The sequence below is a fragment of the Ceratotherium simum genome, chromosome 24, assembly GCF_057802395.1.
Source record: "Ceratotherium simum simum isolate JZ-2026a chromosome 24, ASM5780239v1, whole genome shotgun sequence".
NCBI lineage: Eukaryota > Metazoa > Chordata > Mammalia > Perissodactyla > Rhinocerotidae > Ceratotherium > Ceratotherium simum.
In genome coordinates this window covers 37908881-37926322 of record NC_141923.1, presented here as the reverse complement: position 1 = coordinate 37926322, position 17442 = coordinate 37908881, and the positions used below count along the sequence as shown (strand labels likewise).

Genomic DNA, 17442 nt, shown 5'->3' with positions numbered 1-17442 from the left:
CTGTGCTCAGCGGAGACTGAACGCAGTAGGGAAACTGACTCTGGACCCCGCCCCTCTGTGCCCGGATCCCTGCTCTGTTGTTTCCTGGTTGTGGGGTCTGGGCTCATGGGTAACCACTGATCCTTAGGTTCCTCCTCTGTAATGATGCACCTACCTCCTAGGGCCGTGTAGGTGAAGCACTTCCCACTGTGCAGGGCACACAGACTGTGGCTCAGGAGAAGGGCACTGAGGATGCCCTCTGCCCCACTGTGGAGGGAGATGTATTCATTTTCTAGGGCTGCCCTAACAAAGTACCAAAACTGCGTGGCTTAAGACACAGAAATTTATTCCCTCTCGGTTTAGGCGGCGAAAAGTCTGAAATCAAGATGTTGGCAGAGTTGGTTCCTTCTGGAAGCTCTGGGAGAGAATGCTTCCAGGCCTGTCTCCTAGCTTCTGGTGGTCGCCTGCCACCACCTTGGTGGTCCTTTTTGGCCTGTAGCTGCGTCGCCCCAGTCCCTGCCTCCGTCTTCACATCGCCTCCTTCTCTGTGTCTCTCTGTCCTCTCCTCTTGTAACCACGCCAGTCATTGGATTTAGGGCCCACCCTAAATCCAGTATGATGTCATCTCGATATCCTTAACTAATTACATCTGCAAGGGCCCTATTTCCAAATAAAGTCACGTTCTGAGGTTCTGAATGGACGTTAATTTTGGGGAGGGGGGGCTGTTCAACCCAGTGCAGTGGGTAATGTCTGAAATCTCGCCTTAGCTGTAAATGCAGTACAGAAACGAGGTGTGGCCTGGGAGGTGGGCAGGGGGACAGGATGGCGCCAGACGGGGCCGGGCTCTGACCACCTCTCTCCGTGCAGGACTACCTCTTGAAGATCATCGACACGCCTGGGCTGCTGAAGCCAGAACAAGTCAGCGCCCTCTTTGGGAACATAGAAAACATCTACGCACTGAACAGGTGTGTGAGTGGGCCTGACACGCACCATGTTCTGCTTGTGAGGCCCATCTTGGGGACTAGGGGGGAGCCCTGGATATCCCTGGTCTAGTGGGCCATGACATGTAGGCCCAGGGCCTGATCTCTGAGGGTGGGGAAGGGTGGTCTATCCCTGTACAACCATATAGTTAGCTCCTGCAGGAGAGAGAGCACCAGCTGGGGCCCATGTGCTTTCTCTCGGGTCAGGGAGATAATTTGAGTCCGTGTGTTTGAGGCCATGTGCGTGTTGGGTCCCCCAGGGGGACCGCTGGGCTTTGCACGTGATGCTCTTCCCTCTGGCTGGCCCCTTTTCCCTCTCGTCTTCATTCTCCGCTTGCATATCTCTTAATTCCTTCTCCACCTTGTCACTGACCCCATGGGAAGTCAGGGCTCCCTGGAGATGATCTGACCCATTAGGGGAAGCACAGGCCAGGCAAGATGCAATGGGGGAGGCTGAGCAAGGGGAGGAGCTGTCTCAGGGCGGAGGGGTTCCTCGAGGGCTAGGGTGTGCTGCCTTGGCCCACAGACTCCCCAGGGAAAGAGCACTGGTCACAGGAGCAGAGCTTGAGGGGACAGCATTGATAGGACAGAAGGAACCTTACCCCAGGCCCCTTAAGGTAGGCAGAGGAAATTCCTGCTGTGCAAGCCGGAGAAGGCTGGGAGGGCAGGCCAGGCGAGACTTAGGCCAATGATGGGGCTTGGGAAAAGAGTAGGAGGTAGGGAGAGCACCACTTCTATGGTTTTCTATAGTGCCCTCATCTAAAAACAAGGGTGCAGGGACTCACCCTGTCTCTCTCTCTTTCCCGCATCCTTCTGAACTAGGGCCTTGGTTCCTTTGTGAGTCCCCTCTCTCTCCTCTTCTCTCTTTAATCTCTGCTTTTGTGTGTTTGACCCCTTCTGCCCGCAGAGGAGCTGGGTGCCCTCCCGAGGTGGGTACTGGTGTCTCCTCTCCCTCTCCCGCTTGCCGAGCACGTGGGTCTCCTTTCTCTTCATCTTTCTGTGGTTGCTGCCGTGGCGGGGCTCACTCTGAGGGTGGAAGCCCTCCACTCTTGGGCATGACAGCAGGGCTGGCTGTGTGTCTGGGCACCAGGAGGTTGGGGAGGGGACGTGTTGCTGGCTGTGCAGGCTGTGAGCTGTCTGGGGTCTGATGGCCACTCTCCTCTCACCCAGCCAGCTCCTCAGAGACCTGGACAGCTGCAATAGTGACCCCGTGGCTGTGGCCAGCTGCTTTGTGGAAAGGGTAAGATGGGCTGGGTCCTTGCCCCTTGTCCTGCCCTGCTGGAATTCCCAGCTTATGAGGATGTGTGAATGCTGGGAGCCCCTCTCCAGGAGAAGTGCCGAGCATGCTGCTTCAAACGAGAAGAGTGTTCTGGGCTGGAGCCAGGGGCTGCTGGGTGGATGGGATGTCCTAGACAGATGAGCATAAAGATGGGGCTGCAGACACTCAGGGCAAGGGGGACAAGAGTGTGCTCTAGGGGCCAGGAGCCTGTCTTTGGTACAACCCAGCTTATAGTCACATGGAAGTCTCCCTGAAATCACTATTTGTGGTCTCTCCTTAGAGCCAAGAGTTTGATATCTACACCCAGTATTGCAACAACTACCCCAAGTGAGTAATTGGGTGGAGAGGGGCAGCAGAGCCATTTGGTTAGTCCGGAGCTCCCACCTCCCCATCCAAGCCTTCCCATGCAGTGATGGTACCCCCCCCAACCCCCTCCCAGCTCCGTGGCGGCCCTGACGGAGTGCATGCGGGACAAGCAGCAGGCCAAGTTCTTTCGGGACCGGCAGGAGCTGCTGCAGCACTCGCTGCCCTTGGGCTCCTACCTGCTGAAGCCCGTGCAGCGCATCCTCAAATACCACCTGCTGCTCCAGGTAACCCAAGGGGCCTCCTGAGTACATGGGGGCTGGGGGGGCAGGGCCCTTGAGTCTGGGTTGCGTAAGCCACTGTCTCCTGCACAGGAAATTGCCAAACATTTTGATGAAGAGGAGGACGGCTTTGAGGTGGTGGAGGATGCCATTGACACCATGACCTGCGTGGCCTGGTACATCAATGACATGAAGAGGAGGCATGAGCATGCCGTCCGTCTCCAGGTGCTCCGGGCTGGTGGCTGGAGGGACGCGCGGGGGTGGTCGACAGGGCGGGATAGGGCTTGGGAGAAGGAATATGGCCGCCCTGCTGGGGTGAGCTCAAGGGTGGTGGCCGTGTAGGGTGGGCTTCTCTCGGGGGAGCCCTTGTGGCAGCATGTCTCTGGAGGACCCAGGTGGTCGCTGGGTCTGTGGGAGCCTCCTGAGGCCCTGTGTGGTCCCTGTAGGATCATGAGCATCCTGACCCTGGGGGTTGGGGCTTGTCTGCTGCAGGAGATTCAGTCACTGCTCATCAACTGGAAGGGGCCAGACCTGACCACCTATGGGGAGCTCGTCCTGGAGGGCACGTTCCGCGTGCACCGCGTGCGCAACGAGAGGACTTTCTTCCTCTTTGACAAAGCGCTGCTCATCACCAAGAAGCGGGGCGATCACTTTGTCTACAAGGGTCACATCCCGGTAACCAGGCCGCGGCTGTCTCCTCTGCCCTCTTCCCTCTTTCCCTCCTTCCCGGTGGCCCGGGCTTTCTTCTGGCCCTCTTCATCAGGCCCCCAGTCGGTGTGGATGCAGCTCCATCCTTCTGAGAGTCCTCTCCCTGCCTCCCCAGATGGTCCTGAGGGCTGGGACCCCCACCCTGGGTACCCCCCTGTCTTGACCGCTCTACCCCTCTGCCCCAGTGCTCCTCCCTGATGCTGATTGAGAGCACCAGAGACTCCCTGTGCTTCACCGTCACCCACTACAAGCACAGCAAGCAGCAGTACAGCATCCAGGTGAGGGGCAGGCTGGGGCACCTGGGATGGGGACAGAACCTGCACGGGCCTCAGGTCTCCCTCTGGAAGGTAAGGATCCTGGTGGGCATCCCTTCAGGCTTGTTCTGAGGAATCAAGGTGACCTCAGAGGGCCCCAGCACAGCCCCTGCTTCCACCCTGTGCCCCCCTCAGCAGAAGCATGGTGCTGCCGGCTGGCTTCGGGCCTGTGATAATAATCCTGGCTCCTTCTCCCTTGGGTCTTTCCAGGCCAAAACAGTGGAGGAGAAACGGAGCTGGACTCACCACATCAAGAGGCTCATCCTGGAGAATCACCATACCACCATCCCCCAGAAGGTGAGTGCCTGGGTGCCTTGGCCTGGCTCCTGATAGGGAGGAGGGAGAGGGTATCCCTCAGAGTCAGCTCCAGTCCCCTGGGGCCTCACATTCTGGACCTTGGTTCCACTGGACAGCAGGGGTCAGTTCAGAGGATGCCACGGGCCTCAGCATAGCCCTGTGGGGTGTCCCAGTGCAGCAACAGCAAGTCCGTGGGCCGAGGGAGACACAGCACATAGTAAGGTAGTAACTAGGTGGGTTTCCTTCTCTCTAGGCCAAGGAAGCCATCCTGGAAATGGATTCGTACTGTAAGTGGACCCTTTCTGCCTGTTTTGTCCCTAATTGTGCACATCTCTAGGTCAGACTGCATCTTGGAGAAGCTTTGCCTGATACTGATATTCCAGGGAGCAGAGAGGACGGGGAGGCTCCTATTATCAAGGGCTGCGGGTCTTCTGCAAGACTGGGGGCATGATGGTGCATGGTGGGATGCTCTGGAGGCTCCTGGGCCCTGGAGCTGGGTTGGGTGGTGGAGGGGGTGTGGTCGGCTGTGTGCAGAGTCTAGGCCAAGGCTGATGGTTACCCCAAAAGGCCCAATTGTCTCTCCTGGATGCAGATCCCAATCGGTACCGCCACAGCCCGGAGCGGCTGAAGAAGGCTTGGTCCTCCCAGGATGAAGTGTCCACCCACATGCACCAGGGCCGCCGGCAATCTGGTAAGGGCAGTGCTGTGTGGGCAGAGAGGTCTCTTCATAGGACCCTTGATCAGGCATGGACCATCTGCAGCAGCATCTGGGCTGGCTCTCACCTCTCCAGAAGTCCTGGGAAGGGGCAGGAGGGAGGTTGATGGGCATGTGTGGGCCATCCTCTCCCTGTGTTCCTGCTGTTTCCACCAGGCATCTCTGGCCCTTCTGGCCCACCAGGGTTGGGCAGCCCACCTTTTCCAAGGCCCTAGGGAGGCTTGTTCACTCAGGCCTTGGCACCCCTTCTTGGTTCCCCTGTGATCAAAACTTCCCTCCTTTGCCACTCAGAATACTGGGAGTCAGCCAGGAGTGATGCTCGGACATCATAGATGGTCCCCAGCCCAGTTCTGGAACAGGGCAGAGGCAGGACGTGGGGAAAACGAGTTAGACGTCAAGTGGCACCAAATCCAGACGGGAAATATTTACTTTGGGTCTCAGGAAAGTGTTCCATTTTCCTCTTCTGGGTTTTCTTCCACCACTGGGCTTGCTACTGTGTACTTAGATTTATTGGAATGAATCGTCTATTGAAAAAGAGAAAACCTTGCTTTTATTCTTAGCTCCCGTGGTGATGAATGTGTGTGTTTTCACTCTGCCCTTCGTCTGAGGCCCAGGGACAGATCTGGCTTCAGCCGGGTGCCTGCAAACTTACGAGGTGGGAGTTGGGGTGAGAACTGCCTTAGAGTCCCCTGGAGAGAAAGATTGCGGAGTGACTAGGAGCGGTGTCCTGGCTTGGGTCTCCACAGTGCGCTGGGCTTTGATTGGCCTTGACCCACGGGTGCCCTGAACAACAGTGTGGATTGACCTGTGGGCTTTGGTCTTCTAGAAGATGGAGCCAAGTGGTCTCTGGAAAGCTTCTGTGTTTTGTTTTGTTTTGTTTGGTATGGCTCTCAATGGATCTCGAACCCCAGGCAAACTTAGCATGGTTGCACCAGTTTTATGATGCCGTGTGTTGAAAGCCCCAGATTGGAGGTGTTACTTCATAAGTCTCTGGCCCTCTTTGTTTCCCTTTCTTCTCCTCGAATTCTCCTCCTGTCCCTCTGACACTCCCCCTTAACTTGCCATAGCTTTGAGTTGGAAGCTCCTGGCCCATGGAAGTGTCCAGTCAGTGACGGTGGGGGAGGTGTTAATAGCTGTACCACCTGTCATAACATCGGCATCCAAACCGTAGCAGTCAGGGCATTTGGGAAATGAGCCGTTTTAGAGCTCCAGTTTCCACGTAGCTGAGATTTTAGCTTGTGAACACTGAAAGAGTGGGGTTTTGTTTGTTTTCCTGTTTTAGTTTTAAGCATTATGAAACAGACATCTTTCTAAAACGTGCTTCATACTCGTGAGCCTTTTAAAGTAGAGGATGCTGGCCACAGCTGAACTTCCCCTCTTCTAGGGTCGGTGCAGCAGCATCACTGTGGCAGGTGAACCGGGGGAGGCGGGGCTGGGGGTTGCCATAGATACAGCCGCCTTTGAGGTGTTGTGACCATCTTTACTGAAGAGTGTTGGTTCTCATCGGTCTTGGCATGCTTGCCTGTAGTCGCCCTTCTTCCCCCTTCTTCCCCCTTCTATCCGCGAGAAATAAGTTGACCAAACTTGTGAGAAGTGTGTGTAAAAGCAGGCCAGGAAGTTGCTGAGAGGAAGGACGCGGCCCCACGCAAGTGCTTGAGTGTCTGCTCTCAGCCGTCTTCTCCGCCTGCCTCTGGGCTCTCCTGCTTTCTACTTCCAGAGAGCCGAGATGGGCGATGGTGCACTATCTGGATAAGTCAGGTGCTACTGTCGTTATTTGTCACTTATTATTCTTGATTACAAGTTTTAAGATAAAAGAGCAGAGCATTTTATATTTCTCACTTTAAAAACAATTGGATGTTTACTTATACTGATGCAGATAGAGTGTGTGTGTATGTGCATCTCAGTAGAAAAAAAGTTCTTCAATGTGCTCTTCTTCCCAGGAACAGCTAAGAGACCTCAGTAGACTTTCCTTCTGGCTCCAAGTTTTTAGTGGGCCTCCCACTTCACACCAGTTGGTCAAGGACAGTATGGGCTAAGGCCCTGGCTCTGTAGAGAGATCTCTTGAGACGCTGTCCTCTTATCCTTGCCTCCTTGTCTCAGGTCTGTCCCCAGAAAGATGTCCCCATGAGCCTAATGGATATTTTTTGTATCCTGTCCCCAGAACCTGGTCAGCCCCCATACAGCCGGGCAACACTCCCCAGCTGGCAGCGAGGCTTCCTGGTGCCAGCCCTTAGGGGCCGTAGAAAGTCGGGTGCGACCTCTGCTTTCCAGCCCCAGTGCTGTGAAGGGGGTTGGTGTTAGGTGTAGCTAATGCGCTGATGTGCTGTTGTGGGGAGAGTGGGGCTTGAGGTGGAGCCGGGGCCCTCCAGAGACGTGGCTGGTTGGTCTGAAGTGGGCAGAGTGGGGCTCTGGCTGCAGACCCGAGGGGCCTGGGTGGGTGCGCTAATGCGGGGGTTGTGGGCAGTGCTGCTCCTGGGGGCTGGCTGGCAGGGGCTGGAGAGAGTGGCCTAGGCCATGCCTCCCTGTGGGGTAGGTGCAAGGGCAGCCTCCCTGAGGCCCTAGGGCTTCGGGGGCCATGCCAGAGTGGACTTTGAGCTGGTGATGGGCTGGTGGTGCTGTGAGCGTGGGACCAGGGCCAGGCAGGGCTGTTTCCAGGTCTGTGCTGACTTTGCCCATTCTCTTTCCCCCTCAGAGCCGACCAAACACTTGCTCAGGCAACTCAGTGAGAAAGGTGAGTGGGAGAGGTGGATGGCCATTCCGGTGAGCTCTAGGGCGTGGGCAGGAAAGTGAAGCAGTAACCACCTGGGTGGGGGTGTTGAGGACAGTTCAGAGGGGACTCTGCCTCTGTTCCTCCCTGGAAGTGGGCCTCACCCCTTGCTAAATGGGGAGGGAGCTCTCCCCGACCCACATGCCTCACACTCTGTCCGTGGATAACAGCAGGAGCGAGCAACAGGCACAGACCTGCGCTGCTCTGCTTCCCCGGGCTCCTGTTCTGTCAGTCATTCCTTTGGAAGCCCAGGAGACCCAGCGAGGGTTCTAGGAGTAGGAGCCCCCCGTGAGGCCTTCCCCAGGGGGCTCTGGGCCTCAGGCCTCTGTAAAGAGGCTCCTTCTCCTGCTTACCAGTATCCCCTTCCCTTCCCCTCACCCATGTGCTGGACCCGGCGGTGGTGGCAGCAGCCAGAGCAGCAGGAATGAAGGTAAGGCCAGTGGGTGGACAGAGGTGGGTGGGACTGCCCGGTTAGCCCCCTACCCCTTCAGCCCCCATTGTTTTCATTCATTCAACAAACACTGTCAAGCGCCTACTGTGCGCCGGGCTCTGTCATGAGGGTCACAGAGGTGAATAAGCTATGGCCCTTGCCCCGGGGACCCTTCTGCACCCTTTTCCTGGAATGGCACCCTGGGGGTGTCCTGCCCAGCCTGCATCCTCCCTCATTTCTCCTGTTCTCTGGGGCAGGGAGGCCTCCCTGGGTCTGGGTTCCTGACCAGGCCCCAGTCCCGGCCTCCCCAGGTCCCGGCTTCCCGCCTCGAGAACCCCTGTCCTCACTGGGCCCTGGTGGAGACCAAGGTCTAGACGTGTCTCTCTCCGTGAAGCCTCCCCACCCCCAACCACTGGCAGGAGGAGAGGAGGTTGCCCAGAGGCCGGTCACGAGGGGGTCTTGTGCTCTGAACAGCATGCGGGCAGTGCCGGCACTCTCCTGGACTTCGGGCAGCCTGCCCGTACTCGGGGCCTGCAGTCGGAGGCTGAAGGGGCTGCCCGGGAGGAACAGGAGGAGGAAGAGGAGGAGGTGGAGGAGGAGCAGGAGGAGCAGGCCTTTCAGGTCTCTCTGGAGGACCTGGCAGGGCATGAAGGCAGCGAGAAGGGGGCCGGGCCTGAGCCCCCGGGCTCGGAGGAGGAGGAGGAGAGCCTGGCAGTGGCGGAGCAGGTAGCCGACTTTGCCAGCTCCCTGCTGGCCGCCCTCCACTGCTGGCACTATCGGGCCAACGCTTTACTTTTCTCCCGGGGCGCTATGGTGAGGTGTCTCTTTGATCTCCCCTCCTCCTTGCATGTTCCCTGGCACGTGCATGCCCATCAGAGAGTCCCCCCTCCTCTGTCCTTGTTCCTTTACTCCTGCCGTCAGCACTTCTTAACCCCTCACTCACTGTCATGCCCTGGTGAGCCCCTGGCATGCGCTGTTCCAGGACTGGGCTCTAACCAGTGTACTAATGGGGTGTGACCAATGAGCATGACTAATGGGGTGGGGGTGGTGGGGAACGGGGGAAGCCAGCGCACAGCAGGGCTGGAAGGGTCAAGTGGGTTGGACTTTTCAGAGGCCACATGCCTGGCAGGGATTTCTCTGTCCCTAGACCTGGCAGTTCAGGTTGACTCTGGAATGGCTCAGGTCCAAGGCTGGCTCTCAGCGCAGCCCAGCCCTCTTAGGGCTCAAGAGGTGCTGCCCATGTTGGGATGCAGAAGAGACCAGCTCCCAGTTGTCCCAGCAGCTGACCACTGCCCTCTGCCTGCTGCAGGGGAAGGGGCGCAGGGAGTCTGAAGGCTCCAAGAGCTGCAGAAGGCCCAGCAGTCAGTCTCCAACCAGTCCTGAGAAGCGCATGAGCCTCGAGTCTGCCTCTTCCCTGCCAGAGGTGAGCGGCCAGCGGGTGGAAGGGGGCTGGTGCAGAGGTGCCTGGGGCAGATCTCCAGGTCTGTAGGCGGGGCTTTCGGGCATGAGTTCTCTCATTGGGCCCGTGGGGACAGGAATTCCCTGCTCCCCAGGACTCTGGTCCCTTCAGGAAGCCCATCTGGTCTATGGGTACATAGGAGCAGCAGCCCCTTTCCATGAATTAGAAAAAGGTTCCCTTGCCTTTGGGCAGATGCAGTCCCTTGCCAAGGGGCACAGTTAGTGGAAGTGGCCAGATTTTAGGTCCCCTCGGCCAGGCCTCCTTCTATAGGCATAATGCCCTGTCCCTGCCAGCATGCCAGACATTTAAATCACGCCCGTGCCCACCTGAGCAAAGGGGCAGGGTGTTGATATCTGTTGGGTACCTCCTACGTGTGTGATGGTTTATTTCTTCCTTCTATTCCCTGCAGTAGCTCTACTAGGGAGAAAGAGGCTCAGAGAGGTTGAGTGATATGCCCAACTTTGGGCAGCTCCTGAGGGGCAGAGCTGGGCTCAGACTTGAGTCTGTGGCTCAGAAGCCCATGCTCCTCTTCCCGCCACCCCACGCTGTCTGTGGGTTGTGTGGAATGGAGTCGTTTGCTTTCCCAAAGTTAACAAGAGAAAGTTCATGAGGCCTACACCCCAGGAGGGGCCTCGCAGCCAAGACAAGACTAGAAACCTGGATGACAGTGGCTAAGAGTCTGATGTCCAGTGATAACATAATTCAAGCTACATGTGTAATTTTGAATTTTCTAGTAGCCGCGTTAATTAACGCAGTATATCTAAATGATTGTCATTTCAACATGTAATCAATATAAAAACTGTAAATGAGATGTTTTATACTTTTTTTGTATGAAGTTTTTGCAGTCTGGTGTGTATTTTACCCGTAGAACTGTCCTCAGTTTGGACTAGCCACATTTCAGTTGCTCAGAAACTATGTGTGGCTGGTGGCTACTGTGGTGCATGGTGCAGGCCTAGGTCGAGGGTCCTGCTCTGTAGATTCTGGACTAGAACAATGGGAATCAGGTCTGATGCCTCAGTATGTAGTGAGTTTGCTCTTCTCCCTAAAGACCCTTCTGGAAAGCTACCTGTACTGGCCAGTTTTATGATTTAAATGACCTTCAAGGTGGTCAAGAGGAGTTCGCAAATTTGCTTCCTTCCTTGCCCATCTTCTGGGCACATGTGGAGTTGTGCACAAGGCCAGAGGCTGGCTGTAGGAGCCAAATCCCTGATGTTGCCCTCTGACAGGATTCCAGCAGGTGGTCCTGTTGCCCTCAGGATCCTGATCCACACGGGAGGCCCTGGCCCCTCCGGGAAGTTGGAGTGGCCTCTCACGTTGTTCAGGCCTGGGGTTGAACATGTGGGGAGGCTCTAGGGCTTTAGGGAGCTGCCACACCATCGGGCAGGGGAGTCCTGGTGCCACACCTCTGCCCTGTGTGTATGTTCCCACCTTGTCCCTGTAGCTCCCAGGCAGGCTGTCACTGACGGGTGCCACCACTCTCCCCCATCCTAGCATTTTCCTTGGGTTTGAGGGAATTTCCTTGGGCCCAGGGTGACTGAGGGACGTCATCACGCTGTTCTCTCTGAGTTCCTGTTGCCCACTCTTGATTCGAGCTCATTGGTTGCCTTCGGTCCCAAACTGCAGCCCCTCACTAGGCTTTGAGCAGGTGTGCTGTCCCCTCATCCCCCGGGTCTCATGAGGGAGGTGTTTGGCTCATATGAGCTCTCTGTGCTGTCCCAGGTTGAGCCAGACCCTGAGTCGGGGACAGAGCAGGAGGTGTTTGCTGCCGCGGGAGGTCCCAGCACCGAGGAGATGCCCTCAGACACAGAGTCTCCAGAAGTCCTGGATGGGCAGCTTGACGCCCACCAGGAGCTGCTGGGGCTGCACCACTCAGGTGACATAGCGGACTTCGTGGTGGCTGAGAGCACTGAGGACCTTAAGGCCCTGAGCAGTGAGGAGGAGGAGGAGGAAATGGGGGCCTCCCAGGAGCCCGAGAGCCTCCTGCCACCCTCCGTGCTGGACCAGGCCAGCGTCATTGCTGAGCGGTTCGTCAGCAGCTTCTCTCGGCGGAGCAGCCTGGCACTGGAGGACAGCAAGTCCAGTGGCTTTGGGACCCCAAGGCTGACCAGCCGGAGCAGCAGTGTGGTTAGCCTAGAGGGCAGTGAGAAGGGCCTGGCCCAAGGGAGTAGTAGCACCACAGACTCCCTCAGCTCTCAGCTCCCCCTAGAAGTGGACACCAATGTGGGGGTGGCCACAGAGAGTGGCCCTTCTGTCAATGGGACAGAGCCCTCAAGCCCAGGCTGCTCAGTGGAGCCAGACAGGTCTTCCTGCAAGAGGAAGGAATCGATGCTCTCTACCCGAGACCGGCTGTTGCTGGACAGAATCAAGAGCTACTATGAAAATGCGGAGCACCATGACGCGGGCTTCAGCATCCGGCGCCGGGAGAGCCTCTCCTACATTCCCAAAGGGCTGGTGAGAAACTCGGTCTCCAGGTTCAACAGCCTTCCCAGGCCAGACCCAGAGCCACTGGCTCCACTGGGGCACAAGAGACAGGTGGGCTCCAGGCCGGCTTCCTGGGCCCTGTTTGACCTCCCAGGACCAGGCCAAGTGGGCACTGGGGACCCAGCTCCTATCACAGATGCTGAGTTCCGCCCGTCTTCGGAAATTGTGAAGATCTGGGAGGGAATGGAGTCTTCTGGGGGGAGCCCTCGGAAGGGGACAGGCCAAGGCCAGGCCAACGGCTTTGACCTACATGAGCCACTCTTCATCCTGGAGGAGCATGAGCTGGGGGCCATCACTGAGGAGTCGGCCACTGCCTCGCCGGAGAGCATATCCCCCACCGAGCGGCCCAGCCCGGCCCACCTGGCCCGGGAGCTGAAAGAGCTGGTGAAGGAGCTGAGCAGTGGTGCCCAGGGGGAGCTGGTGGCCCCGCTGCACCCCCGCATTGTGCAGCTCTCCCACGTGATGGATAGCCACGTGAGCGAGCGAGTCAAGAACAAGGTCTACCAGCTGGCTCGCCAGTACAGCCTCCGGATCAAGAGCAAGTCGGTGACAGCCAGGCCGCCACTGCAGTGGGAAAAGGTGGTTCCCACCATTCCCCGTCTGCAGGAGGAGACCGGATCACCATTGGGTGGCACAGGTATAGCGAAGGGGGCAGGGAGTGGGTCCTTCCCGCAAGTCTGGGGCAGAAGAGCCTTTTAGGAGCCAGTTGGCTCCTGGGGGAAAGTGACCCCTAAAAAGAATCTACCAAAGAGAGGGCTGGACCCTACACTGAGGGCCAGGGTGAGCCCTGGCAGCTGGTTTAGGCCCCGAGGCTGAGCATGCAGCCCTGGCTGAGCCCTCTCCCTGCCCGGTACCACCCCCCACCCAGCCCTTCCTATGGAGCAGAGGCCTCTGGAGGAAATGTGGCCATGGGCCCCTCTTACAGGAGAGCAGGAGCTCTTCCTTTGACTCCTGACCCTTTGTCCACCGCCTTTTCTTCATTCTTCCCATTTGCTTTTGATAAATGGGCTGTGGATGGTCAGTGAGATTTCTCTTCTATCACACCCATAAACCCCAGCAGCCAGCCTTGCCTGGAAAGTGAGTTGAAGACAGTTCAGCGTCCTCTTCCTCTCTCCCCTCCCGCTCAGTGATTCAGGCCACTTTCCCTCCCTGCAGGTAAGAGAAAGCCAGTGCTGTCCCTCTTCAACTATGAGCAGCTGATGGTCCAGGAGCACAGCCCGCCCAAGCCCTGCTCTGCCGGGGAGACGTCACCGCGGCGGTTCTCCTTCAGCCCCTCTGCTGCCAGCCCGAGGACCACCTCGCCTGGGGCCCGGCCCTCCTCTCGAAGCCCCCTCAGCCCCTTCAACACTGAGACCTTCAACTGGCCTGACGTCCGGGAGCTCTGCTCCAAGTATGCCTCCTACGATGAGGCGCTCCAGGCCGAGGGCAGCCGGCCCCACCGCCCGCCCGTCAACCGGAGCCGCTCGGTGCCGGAGAACATTGTGGAGCCTCCTCTGTCTGGCAGGGTGGGCCGCTGTAGCAGCCTGAGCACCCAGAGGAGCCGGGCCGGCCCGGAGGCCACCCAGCCCCAGCCTCCCAGGGTGCTGCCCCAAAGCGGGCCGGATGGAGAGGAGGCCCTGATCGTCACCGCAGACCTCACCCTGGACAACAACCGGCGGGTGATTGTCATGGAGAAGGGGCCCCTGCCCGGCCCCGCTGTGGGGCTGGAGGAGGGCATTGGGCAGGGACCGAGCTCGCCAGCGGCCACGGTGGGGCAGGGCCAGGATTTCCAGGAGCCTGCAGAGTTTCGGCCAAAGGAAGAGGGTGCCAGGGACCCAGCGGACCTGAGCCAACAGGGCAGAGTGAGAAACCTGAGGGAGAAATTCCAGGCCTTGAACTCCATAGGTTGACTCTGAGTCCTAGAGGAGGGGGAGCCATGCTGGGGGTCAGGGAGGAGCCTGGTGTACTTCCGCACCCTGGGCTCACACCAGCCCTGCCCAGTGCCCCGGGGAAGGCCAGTCCCTCTGCTCTTCTTGGAAGAACGTGCTAGTGTGCTCGGCAAGTGTCTTCACCTGCTGTCTGTGAATGCGCTGGCGATGCCCCCGGTTTGCGGCGACTTTCCACAGGCCCAGACGAGCCCTTCTTCCCTCTGAGGCCAGTGTGGCCACTTCCCTTGTATATAGTTTTTCTCTGGTAAGAAGCCAAATATTTAAGCTCACCTGTTCCTAGGGCCCAGACTGCTGGCCCCACCCAGGGGAGACACAGGAGAGTGGCCTGGGGAGGCTTTGCTCTCCAGCTGTGCCTCTTCTTAGGATCCAGGAGGAATGAGGCCTATAATTTATTGCTTTCCATTCTGTGGTATGTTAGTGTGTGCGTATGTGTGTGAGGATGTGTGTTCTTCTGTTGTTGATCCCCCTCCTGGGAAGAATGTAATGGACTCAGTTCAGGTACTTTTGTGGGTTGTCTTGCTGACCCTGTGGTTGTCGCTAATGTACACACATTTCATTATTTGCCAATGGTGCAATAACCACTGCTGACCAAGCGACCTGTGTGCGGCCTTATTCCTGGGGTCTAGCTGGGTTGGGGAGAATTGATCGTGTCCAGGGATGTCCTAGGGAAGGCGAGACGTGGCTGTTGTTGCCTCCACATTCACTCATTCGTCATCCGTGCTCACGAAGATAAGGCACCCGGGTGCTTGTAGGGGAGGCTAGGGCAGCAAGACATGCCGGAGGGAACTCGTTCTCTGCTACTTCTATACCCATGGACTTCTCTGTCTGTCCTCAGCCTGGTGTCCTGTCTGGGATGGGGTCTGGGGCACCATGCCAGCCTTGAGCTCTTTTCCCCAAGGGCCAAAGTTGGACTGAAAAAAAAAGGAGAACAGTGAACGGAACATTTTTCTAATAGGCAGAAGTTTCCAGTGTCTGGTGCCTTTTACTTCTCTTTCCCTCTTTAATTCCCAGGAGACATCAGGAGGCCAGGATTCTAAACTTGGAACCTAGAGAGGTCTTAAGGTGGCTGCAATGTTGGGTGAGGAGTGCAGGTGCACTTTTTATGGGATAGATCCTTGGTTTTCATCCCATTCTCAAAATTGTTTTTGATTGAAAAAGGGTAGGAATGCCTCTCTATTTCTGATTGGGCTTTCTGCCCTTTCTCCGTGATGGACCAGCCTTTTTTGGGTTCGTTCCTTCTGGCTGGGGCCTGGAAGGAGTGGGGCTACAGGACTAGGTGGCAGAGCTGTCCTGCACGTGTGCCCCCAGGTTTGCAGGGTCAGGGCCCTGCGAGTCTTCTGACCTGGGGGGACCCCTGAAGATGGGTCTGCTGAGTCTGATGAGGTCAAGGGAAGGTTGGAGGCATGTGGAGGCCCGTTCTGAGCAGAAGCAGACAGAGCAGAGCTAGCCCATGTTCTGCCAGCTGCCCTGGATTTTCTGTGGTGACTTCCAGAGTCGCTGAGAGAGAGCTGGCTCTTACCAGGCAAGACTTGAGTTACGACGCTGAGTAGCCGCAAATGCACTGGAGTGAGAGTCCAGAGAGACCCAGGTTCTGGTCCCACCCTGCCATTAACTAGCTGGGTCACCTAAACTCTTGCTTTTTCCTCATCTGTAAGTTTAAGGAGATGGATGAGATGCTGCCTCTCAAACTCCTGACTCAGACTCTTCGGGGGTGGGGCCTGGGAAGTGGCAGTGATCCTTACACAACCACCTAGGTGTGTCTGGGAACCTTGGACCAGCTCAGTGATTCTCACCGACTGCTCGTTAGAAAGAATCATCAGGGGAGGGAACCTGTTGAGAAATGGCGATGCCTAGCTTCCATCCAGCCAGGCCAATTGAAATCGCCCCTCTGGAGGTGCATCCCAGGCAGAGATTCTGGTGATTTTGGTGTCCGGTGAGCACCAAGATCTCGCCTGAGCTCCATGGGGAAAGGCCTGCAGCGGGCCCTCAAGATGGTTGATTGCATAAACGAGCGAGCTTTTCCCGGGGTCTCAGATGAGGTGCAGGACCTGGGTGCTGGCAGACTGTCTCGTAAGACTCCCAGGGACAAGCCAGAGAGTCTGGCTGTCTCTCTGTCTTTGTGGTGGTCCTGTGAACAGAGATCCCTCCTTGCTCGCTCAACCAGCCTTCCTTGGCCCAGTTCAAAGGGAAACAAGGCCAGTCAAATAAGAAACAGAGAGAAATATGGAGCCTTATTGATTTATTAGAAAAACTAGTAAACGGGTTTCCTCTGGTTGGTGGAAGCACGTTGAGCAGGTGGACAGGCCCGGCCGGCCCCGGGGCCAGCCCCCCCACAGATTGCATGGTCTGTGCCCAACAGGGTTGCAGTCCTCTGCAGCCACCTCCTCCCTTGCATCCTCCCTGAGCTTGCTTGTCCAAGGGACCGAGCCCTGTGGTCCTCTGGATCTCTGCCCCCTCCCACTGAAGGGAGGAGGGAGATCCAGGACCAGCCTCGGGGGGACCCCAGTTGCCCTCCAATAGGCAGGAAGGAAAAGTGGTGGGACAGGGAAGCAGAGCCCTCCACAGGCCTCCTGTTATGGGTGCTAGGGGAGTGGGAAGCCCCAGGACCCTCCACGCCCCCCTCAGCCAGAGTGAGTTGAGGCCAGGGGATGAAGGGGAAGGAGAGAGGGAAGGAGGACTGCCTGGCCATGCCCAGAAGGCGCTTCCTCTAAACTGCCCTGGGGAGGAAGCCTGGTATGCTGGTGTGGACTGGAGCTGTCGCGGCTTGTTTGGGAACACTGTCCAAGACTGCAAAGTAGAAAATGAAAGGAAACCTTGCCAGGGCACTTAGCCCCCGTGTGGCATAGAGTCTCCCAAAGTTGGGCGCCTGCAGTTTCAGTCCAGTTGGTTGGGTGCCTTGGGGCCTGTGTGATGTGGGGGGGATGCGTGGGGAGCTGGCAATAGATGGTGGGTCACATGCAGCTGGCTGCCTTTGCCCAGCCGGGGGACCTGAGGGTGGCAAAATCCTAGCTCCCTCTTTGGGGCTCTTCCATTCTTGGGTCTGTGGAGTTGCTGGAAATCCCTCACTTCAGGTGCTACTTTGGCACACATGGAGGGGAGAGGGTGACCCTTTGTCCCTTGGCTCCCTAGAGACACCCAGGGGGACAGTTGAGGGAGACTCCTGCTACCATTTGCTCTTCAGCAAGGAGCGTGCTCTCTGGCCTGGAGCAGATGCACCAAAGGCCTTCTTTATTGCCAGGTGAGTACAGTCACCTCACTGCCTCCTGCCTTGGTTTCCCCAGGTCTAGAAAGAGGCTGGTGAATGGTATACCCTAGATTCCCTGTAGGTGCAAAGAGGGCCGTAGGATTAGATGCAGAGAGGCCAAATGAAGACCCCGGCTACAGAGGTGGGACACCCGATCTGAGGATGTTGGGCTCCATCAGAGAACTTCCCTCCCATAGTTCTTGTCTGTTGAAGTTGGCTTCACCTTGACATGGTGGTACTGACCTCCGAGCTGTGCCTGCACTAAGGGCACCTGGGA

At 57.5% G+C, this 17442-nt stretch overlaps 1 protein-coding gene across 9 annotated transcripts in view; it reads left to right on the top strand.

The window, feature by feature from the left end:
* The window catches only part of PLEKHG3 (pleckstrin homology and RhoGEF domain containing G3), a 39215-nt gene extending 24701 nt beyond the window's left edge, over positions 1 to 14514 (top strand). For 2 of the 9 annotated variants that reach the window (XM_087448375.1, XM_087448371.1), the window contains exons 3-18: positions 847 to 944; positions 2130 to 2199; positions 2519 to 2565; positions 2678 to 2828; positions 2916 to 3047; positions 3315 to 3497; positions 3716 to 3808; positions 4055 to 4141; positions 4395 to 4428; positions 4734 to 4832; positions 7549 to 7587; positions 8031 to 8053; positions 8528 to 8866; positions 9363 to 9476; positions 11232 to 12630; positions 13149 to 14514. In XM_087448375.1, the coding sequence (XP_087304501.1) occupies positions 847 to 944; positions 2130 to 2199; positions 2519 to 2565; positions 2678 to 2828; positions 2916 to 3047; positions 3315 to 3497; positions 3716 to 3808; positions 4055 to 4141; positions 4395 to 4428; positions 4734 to 4832; positions 7549 to 7587; positions 8031 to 8053; positions 8528 to 8866; positions 9363 to 9476; positions 11232 to 12630; positions 13149 to 13882 (3642 nt within the window). In that variant the 3' untranslated portion in view covers positions 13883 to 14514. Of the gene's footprint in view, positions 1 to 846; positions 945 to 2129; positions 2200 to 2518; positions 2566 to 2677; positions 2829 to 2915; positions 3048 to 3314; positions 3498 to 3715; positions 3809 to 4054; positions 4142 to 4394; positions 4429 to 4733; positions 4833 to 7017; positions 7108 to 7548; positions 7588 to 8030; positions 8054 to 8527; positions 8867 to 9362; positions 9477 to 11231; positions 12631 to 13148 lie in introns of all 9 variants that reach the window. The other 7 variants (XM_087448378.1, XM_087448377.1, XM_087448373.1 and 4 more) reach the window with 7 other exon arrangements.
* The last annotated feature ends 2928 nt before the right edge of the window (positions 14515 to 17442 follow it).